A 10879-nucleotide genomic window follows, 5' to 3' on the forward strand; every position below is an offset into this window, starting at 1 on the left:
ATTTGGTTTAATCCATGTTTCAGTTAAACAAAGTACATTAAACTCCTGATCAGTAATGAGTTCATTAACCATTAGCGCTTTAGATGTAAGAGATCTAATATTTAATAGCCCCACCTTTAGATCAAAGATGCTGACAGCAGCTGTACAGTCAGTATGACTTGGTCATTTATTTATTGAGGAAAATGAGCCAATATTACATATCTATGAGTGGCAAAAGTATGTGAACCTTTGCTTTCAGTATCTGGTGTGACCCCCTTGTGCAGCAATAACTGCAACTAAACGTTTGCGGTAACTGTTGATCAGTCCTGCACACCGGCTTGGAGGAATTTTAGCCCGTTCCTCCATACAGAACAGCTTCAACTCTGGGATGTTGGTGGGTTTCCTCACATGAACTGCTCGCTTCAGGTCCTTCCACAACATTTCCACTGGATTAAGGTCAGGACTTTGACTTGGCCATTCCAAAACATTCACTTTATTCTTCTTTAACCATTCTTTGGTAGAACAACTTGTGTGCTTAGGGTTGTTGTCTTGCTGCATGACCCACCTTCTCTTGAGATTCAGTTCATGGACAGATGTCCTGACATTTTCCTTTAGAATTCGCTGGTATAATTCAGAATTCATTGTTCCATCAACGATGGCAAGCCATCCTGGCCCAGATGCAGCAAAACAGGCCCAAACCATGATACTACCACCACCATGTTTCACAGATGGGATAAGGTTCTTATGCTGGAATGCAGTGTTTTCCTTTCTCCAAACATAAAGCTTCTCATTTAAACCAAAAAGTTCTATTTTGGTCTCATCCATCCACAAAACATTTTTCCAATAGCCTTCTGGCTTGTCCATGTGATCTTTAGCAAACTGCAGACGAGCAGCAATGTTCTTTTTGGAGAGCAGTGGCTTTCTCCTTGCAACCCTGCCATGCACACCATTGTTGTTCAGTGTTCTCCTTATGGTGGACTCATGAACATTAACATTAGCCAGTGTGAGAGAGGCCTTCAGTTGCTTAGAAGTTACCCTGGGGTCTTTTGTGACCTCACCGACTATTACACGCCTTGCTCTTGGAGTGATCTTTGTTGGTCGACCACTCCTGGGGAGGGTAACAATGGCCTTGAATTTCCTCCATTTGTACACAATCTGGCTGACTGTGGATTGGTGGAGTCCAAACTCTTTAGAGATGGTTTTGTAACCTTTTCCAGCCTGATGAGCATCAACAACGCTTTTTCTGAGGTCCTCAGAAATCTCCTTTGTTCGTGCCATGATACACTTCCACAAACATGTGTTGTGAAGATCAGACTTTGATAGATCCCTGTTCTTTAAATAAAACAGGGCGCCCACTCACACCTGATTGTCATCTCATTGATTGAAAACACCTGACTCTAATTTCACCTTCAAATTAACTGCTAATCCTAGAGGTTCACATACTTTTGCCACTCACAGATATGTAATATTGGATTATTTTCCTCAATAAATAAATGACCAAGTATAATATTTTTGTCTCATTTGTTTAACTGGGTTCTCTTTATCTACTTTTAGGACTTGTGTGAAAATCTGATGATGTTTTAGGTCATATTTATGCAGAAATATAGAAAATTCTAAAGGGTTCACAAACTTTCAAGCACCACTGTACACTGAGAATAAACCGATATGGCGGTAAGAGGAAACACGCAGAGTCCAGGTTTTTCTGCATAAACGAGGTTAACTGAAATATTTTGCTACCTGTTCATAAGTGTAAATGATGAAACTCAGGTATCATTTGATGCTACATTTTTCTTTGAACATCTTCAAAAATGAGTTGAAAGAAAGCAGACTTTTAATGACATTAAATTTTGTTTAGTTTTCATGTTTCAGCTTTGGGTTTGAGTCAAAACCCCCTGAAGCCGAAAGATTTCAGCTTGTATATAAAAGCTGGATAATAAAACGTAATCTTTAGTAATTTAGTTGTGAAGGACAAAGAGAACAGAGAGAAGAAGAACAGAGAGAGGCGGAAAAAAACAAGAGGCGTTTTGTCCTGACGTGGAGCTCGTGTGTGTATATAAAGCAGTGAGGAGCCGTTCAGAGCGTCAGAGAGACGAGCTGCAGAACACAACCATCTCAGTCTCACTTCACCTCAGCAGAAGCGAGCGCTGATCCTCAGGGTGAGTGTTCCTCTCGTTCCTTCCACTCTCCTTCTGCACACACACTCCGTGGAAATGATGTCTTCACACTCTCACTGCAAGTTTTGCTCCTCTTCTTTCTTACAGATGCAGAAGTGTGTTGGTGCTGTTTGTATCTCACTGGTGTTTTGTGCACTTTTGACCGAGACGCTGGGGATGGTCATTGCGGTATGTTTTCACTCATTCACACACTTCATTCACACGTCGGTTTATTTCTCTGAGTTTGGAGATGTTAATGATTACAGAAGAGCTAAAGAGAAAAAGCAAGTCAATCTTCTTATAGAGAGCAACAGCACTCACACTTGACCAAAAATCCTTTCAGAGTTGGGTTTTTATTTTTATTTAATTTTTAAAAATTTTATTTAGCTTTAAAACACTTCAGGAATTCATGAATGATGATATTTCCATTTTGGCAGGTCTACTGTAAAAAAAAAAAAAGTAAAAAGTAAACATATTAAAAAAGAGGAGGAGAGGTTGTAATAGTCATTCAATATTCAATTCTGAGAATTAATTAATAAATTAATAAAATATATATATATAAGGGCGGCACGGTGGTGTAGTGGTTAGCGCTGTCGCCTCACAGCAAGAAGGTCCTGGGTTCGAGCCCCGTGGCCGGCGAGGGCCTTTCTGTGTGGAGTTTGCATGTTCTCCCCGTGTCCGCGTGGGTTTCCTCCGGGTGCTCCGGTTTCCCCCACAGTCCAAAGACATGCAGGTTAGGTTAACTGGTGACTCTAAATTGAGCGTAGGTGTGAATGTGAGTGTGAATGGTTGTCTGTGTCTATGTGCAGCCCTGTGATGACCTGGCGACTTGTCCAGGGTGAACCCCGCCTTTCGCCCATAGTCAGCTGGGATAGGCTCCAGCTCGCCTGCGACCCTGTAAAACAGGATAAAGCGGCTACAGATAATGAGATGAGATGAGAAGTTTCTCAGTTTAGACTTCCATGTTTTATTTTATTCATTCTAAATTAATCATAAATTATGAGGATTCAATTAATGAAGAGTTTTTGTTTAAGCAGCTCAATGTTTACAGACATTTCTTAGATTCTCCTCCTAGATTTATTCCTAAAATAAATTTTGGTCAGTGAATTACTGCTACATTTTCTCAACAATACTTTAAATTTTCATGCGTAAATCTTTTTGCATTATAAATTAATCACAAATGTTAAATCATCATCATCAGGCAGGACATCAGGATTTTATTCTTAGTATTTTCATGAAGTGTTAAATTGATCCTTACAGATGTGCAGAATGACAGCAAACTGAAATTTATGACATTAAGAAAATGAATTAATCTTATAAAGTTTTACTGCAATAAAAGCACAGAGGGAAATGTTTCAGATAAACAGGATTTAATATTTATAACAGAATATATTTTGAATATAATGTCATGCATCATATCACAGTGTCAGATATCATTTATAATCTTTAGACTAAAACTTCAATGCAGGATCAATTAAAGTAAAAAAACTTTAAATCTTAAAAAAAAAGTTTTGAAAGTAATGACTGTGCAACAAAAATGGAAGTCATTCTGTAAATTTTAATTTCTGTATGGAATATTATCAATAATTAATCATAAATAAGTCACAAATAAGCAAAATCTTTGCATTTTAAGTGCATAATAAATGTTTCACACACACACACACACACACACACACACACACACACACACTTGTACATACCATACACTCTACAAACTTGCACATATAGATTTTTGTATATTATTATTAATCATTTAAATTGTAATATAATTTATACTATAGAATAAGATAATAATAATAATAATAATAATAATAATAATAATAATAATAATAATAAAGTTTTTTCCCCCTAAAACTCCTGTGTTTCTCTGTTCAGGCAAAAGAGAAGCGTGGCTGGACCCTGAACAGCGCTGGATACCTGCTTGGGCCCCGTGAGTTCACACACACACACACACACACACACACACACACACACACACACACACACACACACACACACAAGAGTTTGTCTCATTTCAGTCATTGTTCCTGAGTGGCTCTCCGTCTCAGTGATCCGATGGACATGTAATAAATCACTGCGTGTCATGCTGTAATAGTAAAATAATCAACCTCATGGTGGTGTGATGAAGTGCAGTTACTGAAGACACACTGCAACCTGCATCATTCATGTCATGAAATCAGCTTTCACTTTTTTATTTCTGATAATCAATAATTGTTTTAATTTTTAAATTAATTTCAGCTTGATGTGATTAAAGACACTTGAGCAGAGAAATTAAGCATGCAGGATTTTATAACGGACTGATGTCACATCTTCATCTAATCATTTCCTGTCATATAATTTTAATACAAGGGCGGCACGGTGTTGTAGTGGTTAGCGCTGTCGCCTCACAGCAAGAAGGTCCTGGGTTCGAGCCCCGGGGCCGGCGAGGGCCTTTCTGTGCGGAGTTTGCATGTTCTCCCCGTGTCTGCGTGGGTTTCCTCCGGGTGCTCCGGTTTCCCCCACAGTCCAAAGACATGCAGGTTAGGTTAACTGGTGACTCTAAATTGAGCGTAGGTGTGAATGTGAGTGTGAATGGTTGTCTGTGTCTATGTGTCAGCCCTGTGATGACCTGGCGACTTGTCCAGGGTGAACCCCGCCTTTCGCCCGTAGTCAGCTGGGATAGGATCCAGCTCGCCTGCGACCCTGTAGAAGGATAAAGCGGCTACAGATAATGAGATGAGATAATTTTAATACAATGTTTAAAATATCACTGCTGATGATGCACTTCCTGTTTCATTTAATAACAGAATGAGGTGTCAGTCAGCTGAGACGTGTTCAGTGTCTCTGCTTTTGATTTTTGAAGCGATGACGTGAATGTTGCTAACACGTAACAGAAGTGTGTAGCCTCCAGTTTAGCATAGCGCACTAATTCTGCATCATACACTCAGTCAAAGAAAAGAAAATAATTTTCATTTCTCAGCATCAGACACATAGGGGGCGTGGCCTAAATTAGTTGAGGCATAAAACATAATGTTTTTACAGGAAAATAATCAACACTGTGGGATAAAACACCGTTACTGTTACCACATTGATTAGTTTCCTCTAACAGCATGTCTGTCAATGTTTTATTCCCTTTACACCACAGCAGTTTCCAACTTTTTACTTTTTATCCATTTATAGTTACATTTGATGTAAGCTCAGGTTAGTTCCTGTTGTTGTTTACATTATAGCAGCTATAAACGGTCTTTCCCTCACCAGCCTCTCTTTATTCTCTCTCTCTAAGTTGATAAGAGAAAAATTTCAGATTGCCATCACGTTACTGAGAAACTGTAAAGTTCCAGCTTCTCCTCTGACTGTTACACAGTGCTGACACTGGAGACTCCTTCCAGAAACATTACAGAAACACCTGTACGAATCCCAGTGAATGAGCCGTTACTATAGAAACGACAATAAATTAGAGCAAGAGGATTAATATAAACCTGCACTACATTCAGAGCTGAACTGAACACGCCTCAGCTGTTGGAGTGATCACTGTGGACATTTTTTTTTTAACAAATTGCTGCTTTAATCAAGAACATTAGATGTGAGAAAACAGCTGCCTTTTATCTCACAGCCCTAAAATGGCAGCTTATTTATTTATTTATTGTAAATGGAGCGAAAACACAGTAATAATCATGATAAAACTGTGAGATCTCATTTTATACATTTATTCAGGTTATATCTGTTTTCTTATTTTTGTGCTTACACTGTGTGTGTGTGTGTGTGTGTGTGTGTGTGTGTGTGTGTGTGTGTGTGTGTGTGTGAGACACGCACTCATTCTCATTCTGTGTTGTACTGTACATTTGTTACACACACACATACACACACACATACACACATTAGATGAGCTACTCAGGGTTCCTTAAGCGTGTGTGTGTGTGTGTAAGCTCAGGTAAACTTGCCTCATCCGTGTGTTTCAGGTCGTATTGATCATCTAATACAGATAAAGGAAGCTCCCAGTGCAAGGGGGAGAGAAGAGCTGCTTGGTGAATGTAAGCTAGCTCCTGCAGGTCGCTAAAATCGGCATGGGGAATTGCTCTGTGATTTAGCGCGCTCTGTGTGTGTGTGTGTGTGTGTGTGTGTGTGTGTGTGTGTTCAGTGCAGTATTAGTGTATTTTACATATTCACAAGTGTTTTATTGTGAAATACACCACTGGTATTTTTCATCCGAGCTCCATCCGGGAAATGGAGAACCAAAACCAGGACATAAATCTCTATCTGTCCCTCGTGAGGAAATCGATGAATTGTTTCGATAAATTTGGGGACTTTTTGTTTGTGAATGTGTCGATATAATAAAAAGAAAATCACACGTTGGCTTGAAGATATGATGTTTATCTTCTCATGTTGAAAAACTCACATTTTTCATACAAAATCCATCGCGGATCTGAGGAACATGTTTCCTGATATTTCACTCCGATGGCGTCACTCCCAGTGTTTTCCCGCTGACTAGACGCACGTTGTCAAAATGGCGAACCGGTTCAAAATTAAAATTCTTTTGATTAACTTGCGTATTTTTTGCATGGATGTGTCCATATAATATAAAGAACATTACACTGTGGGGTGAAGATATGAAGTTTGTCTTCTCGTGTTGAAAAATTTTCACTCGTTCACTTCACTCACTCGTGATATACATACACTCGCCACTCGAAGATAAACTTCACATCTTCAAACAGCCATGTAATATCCTCTATATATACACACAGAGTAAAAGGCTGAAAATATCAGTATAATTAATAATAAAACACATTTCAGGAGCTGCAAAGTCAATTTTTTGATAATAATTAATCTTATTAAAGCATGGAGATACTAATATTGATAACAGAGCTGCACGATGGACAAAAAGTAGATAAATTAAGACTAAAGTTTTCCACTTTAGTGTCTTTGACTGCAGCAAAATCACAAGCTGAAAATGACTTTACTATTTTCAATTTTATTCAGCTGCAGATAAAAATAACAGCAAAATTTCACTCCTTAAAGCAGATAAAGCAACTGATTTAAAGGTGAAAATAGAAAAGAAATAAAAACACAGACAGTCAGTAAAGAGCTGAGAATGTTGCACAGTGAGATTTTTATAAAAGTACATAAACAGTGTGTTCTCTGAACAGCTGGAGAAATAGATTAAAAATATTTAGTGAATGAATAAATATCAGCTGTACAGAGTGCAGGCCGGAAACATCACCGGGTTCATCACAAAGCCCTTATAAAATACATAAAGTCACTAGAAGGAGCTGAATAGTCACTCAGCTGTTAATGCAGTACTTCCGCACAGTGAGTGTGTTAAAGCAGCAGTGTGTAAAGTGTTTAGAGCCCTCTGCTGTCTGGGAGGTGAATTACAATCACAATAAAAACAAACATGGCTTTCTCCGTCTGTTCAAACTGGACCGGCTTCTCAGATACCCTTTTAAGGAAAAAGGGCGGGGCTAAGCGTCTCATATTCCGATTAGGGGCGTGGTTTGTTTCTATAGGAACACGAATGCAAACATATGGCAGAAATTAATAAAATAAAGGGATCTGCTACTTATTATTAAAAATATGATTGGAAAAAATATATATAAAAGATCTAAACAAATGTAAGCATTACAAACCCCAACCTTGAGGAGATTTTAAAAATAAATATTTAGAGGAAAAATTAATATTACATCATTTGCTCTCTCAAGCTGAAAATTCTCCAGTGGCCCTGTGAAGCTAATTAAGCTAACAGTTAAGAAAGATTATCGCTACCAGCTTAGCACTGGATAAATCGCTCGCTTGTCCCAGTAATGCCATTAAAAAATAGCACAATAAACTTGAGCTATTTAAAAAAAATCAAAATAAATGAAATGTGAACTATATTATCATTCAGATTATTTCTGAACTGAAGCTCCGCCTTCAAACTTTAGGCCACGCCTCCAGAAATGACTGAGGGATAATTTACACACACACACTGAGTGCTGCATGTTAAACTGGTGGCGTTCAGCGAGCTGCTGTAAACCCTGTGGATGTTTTTATTTTAAACTCTGACCTGCTGATAAATGAGGAGGAGTTATTGCTGTTTATTAACACTTTATAACTCTCATTAGCATGAGTTTATTTTGGCTTTCTGTCAGTGTGTGTGTTCCAGCAGCAGCGTTATTTCAGTCCAAAGCACCGCCTGTCTGTCTACCTGTGTGTGAAACTGTCTGCTGGTCATTCTCTCCCTCCATCTCTCTCTCTCTGTCTGTCTCTCCCTCTATCTGTCTCTTTCTGTCATCTATCTCTCTCTCTCTCGCTTTTTGTCTCTCTCCCTCTGTCTCTCTCTCTCTCTTTGTCTGTCTCTGTCTCTCTCTCTGTCTATCTCTCTGCCTCTCTCTTTTTGTCTGTCTCTCCCTCTGTCTTTCTCTCTCTCTGTCTTCCTCTCTCTGTCTCTCTCTTTTTGTCTGTCTCTTTCTGCCTCTCTCTTTGTCTGTCTATCTCTCTCTCTTTCTCTGTCTGTCTGTGTCTCTCTCTCTTTCTGACTGTCTTTTTCTCTTTCTCTGTCTGTCTGTCTCTCTTTCTCTGTCTGTCTGTGTCTCTCTCTCTTTCTGACTGTCTTTTTCTCTTTCTCTGTCTGTCTGTCTCTCTTTCTCTGTCTGTCTGTCTCTCTCTCTTTGTCTGTCTGTCTCTCTCTGTCTCTCTCTTTCTATGTCTCTCTCTCTCTCTCTCTCTCTGCTTGTTGCCATGGCGATAGTGAACCCTGAAAGCAATTCCGAGTGACCGAAGCCCTGCAGGTTGCCTGAAAACAGGTGCATCATTTCAGGATGATGCACCTCATTTGGGATGATAAGGTCCTGCTGTGAGTCAGGGCTGCAGTGTGTGTGTGTGTGTGTGTGTGTATTACATATGCTTGTGTTTTGTGATCAGATGGCATCAACAGTCACAGGACGCTCAGTGATAAACACGGTCTGGCCGGGAAGAGGGACGCAGTCATGGAGGACGACATCAAATCCGGTAACACACTCACGTGTTAAATGTCAGAGGTGTGGCCTAATATTCAGATGAGTACAGTTAATTGACAGGCCTCTATCTGAGCCTCATGCACACACCCAGGACCCCTGGAGCAGTCGAAGTTGTGGATTCATGCGAGTAGGTGAATGTATGTGAATGGACCAGTAGGGGGCGGGGCTTAAACTTGCACCAGATGATAGACAGCAGTAGAGAGTTTCGTTTGTCTCTGTGTTTGTTGCTGAACTGTAAGCCTTAATGAGCTGTGTGTTAAAATAAAAACCCGTGGCCTGTTTGGTTTTAACGCAGTGTATCATGTACAGCTCTCACCTTTAATCCCATATCCTTTTCTCTGAAGACACCCTGAGAATAGCAGATGAAGACACTGTGCACACCATCGTAGACTTCCTGTCATTCCTCAAACTGAAAGGTGGGCGTGGCTCAGAGCTCATTAGTCATCAGCGTGAAAACGTTAAACTGTATATGAATAAAGATAATGGACGTGATGTAACATCAGGTATTTGTTCCAGACTCAGGCGCTCTTGACAGCCCGCCCTCCTCTCTCACTTCAGACGAATTCACTCAGCCCTGAACCTTGGATTCCTCTCCGGCTCAATGACCTGTGACTTCTGACCTCTGACAGCGAACTGCGTCCGTGTTCTTTTTGTCGTGTGCTACACTGTAACTCCGCTGACTGATGTGAAGAATAAAAGTCGCATTAAACTCGGGCTGTTTTTCATCATTTTATTCATGAGCAGATTATTTATTTCAAATTGTGTTGATCCTCTCTCTCTCATACACACACACACACACACACTGATATTGTGCTTGATCTCTGACAGCATTACCACAATTTTATTATGGTGCAGTTTTATAAGGGTGTTTTCACACTTGGTCCCTTTCAGCCATCTAACCGAACTCAGATCGATGACTCAGCATTTTTTGTGCATATGTGAACACTCCAACCGTACCCAGACCCCTTTAAAGCGAACCGTACTGAGACCACCTCAGGAGGTGGTCTCAGTACGGTTCGCTAAAAATCAACGGTACGGTTCGCCTAATCTGCGCATTGTGAACAAAAAGCGCACCGGGTTCACTTCGCCTTTTTCACTGTAGTTTAACCTTCTTCTTTTGCCGTAGTTGGTCACGTGACTGTAGCAGGGAAACTCAACTTCCTTTTGGAACTTACCACAGCCGCTGGAATAAATTTATTTTCCTTAATCCGCACTATTTTGATCAAAGAATACAGCAGGGCAAGCATGGCAGCAGACATTTTGATTCAAGAGAAAATTACCCAGAATTCCATGCACTGGGGGTCTGAGGGCTCTAGAGGACCTGGTGTGAACAGAAAGAGGACTGAGGCCCCATCAAAGCTTAACTGGACCAGAAAGAGAACCCAGTCCTCTTTGTAATAAATTCAGTGTGAACACAAAAAGAACCGAGTTCTTTTTCTGTTGGTCCACTTTTTGGTCCACTTAAAGAGGACTGAGTCTGGTTCCTTTAAAGGGGACCAGGTGTGAAAACACCCTAAACTCTTTCTTTACCCGATTTCTCTGCTAATTTGTGTTCATGTGTGAGTCACGTAAAGCTGCCATGTTTTGAACCTGCTGTATGTACAAGCTAACAGGACAGTGTCTATCACATTGTGTGTGTGTGTATGTAAAATGAACAGATGTGTGTATGGTGCAGTACCTGCATGAATAGTGAGGGGGCAGTATAGAGCATCATATACTGTACTGATATACTATTCTGAACAGCGAACATGTGCTTCCTCTGAGACACTTGAAGCT

General features: G+C 40.1%; 1 protein-coding gene across 1 annotated transcript; it reads left to right on the plus strand.

Moving 5' to 3' along the window:
* The first annotated feature begins 2240 nt into the window (after nucleotides 1-2240).
* gal (galanin/GMAP prepropeptide) lies at nucleotides 2241-9681 on the plus strand. Its single transcript, XM_060927120.1, has 6 exons — nucleotides 2241-2321; nucleotides 4008-4062; nucleotides 6071-6142; nucleotides 9009-9095; nucleotides 9448-9519; nucleotides 9620-9681. The coding sequence occupies exons 1-6, from the start codon at nucleotides 2241-2243 to the stop codon at nucleotides 9679-9681; spliced, it is 429 nt and encodes a 142-aa protein (XP_060783103.1).
* The last annotated feature ends 1198 nt before the right edge of the window (nucleotides 9682-10879 follow it).

This window comes from Neoarius graeffei, chromosome 8 (genome assembly GCF_027579695.1).
Source record: "Neoarius graeffei isolate fNeoGra1 chromosome 8, fNeoGra1.pri, whole genome shotgun sequence".
Classification (NCBI taxonomy): Eukaryota; Metazoa; Chordata; class Actinopteri; order Siluriformes; family Ariidae; genus Neoarius; species Neoarius graeffei.

What these genes read in the sequence shown, in the direction of transcription:
- gal (XM_060927120.1), top strand. Translation starts at nt 2,241, where the DNA reads ATGCAGAAGTGTGTTGGTGCTGTTTGTATCTCACTGGTGTTTTGTGCA. An exon ending in CGCTGGGGATGGTCATTGCG is followed by an intron (nt 2,322 to 4,007) that starts GTATGTTTTCAC and finishes TTCTCTGTTCAG; the next exon opens with GCAAAAGAGAAGCGTGGCTG. An exon ending in GTCATTCCTCAAACTGAAAG is followed by an intron (nt 9,520 to 9,619) that starts GTGGGCGTGGCT and finishes TATTTGTTCCAG; the next exon opens with ACTCAGGCGCTCTTGACAGC.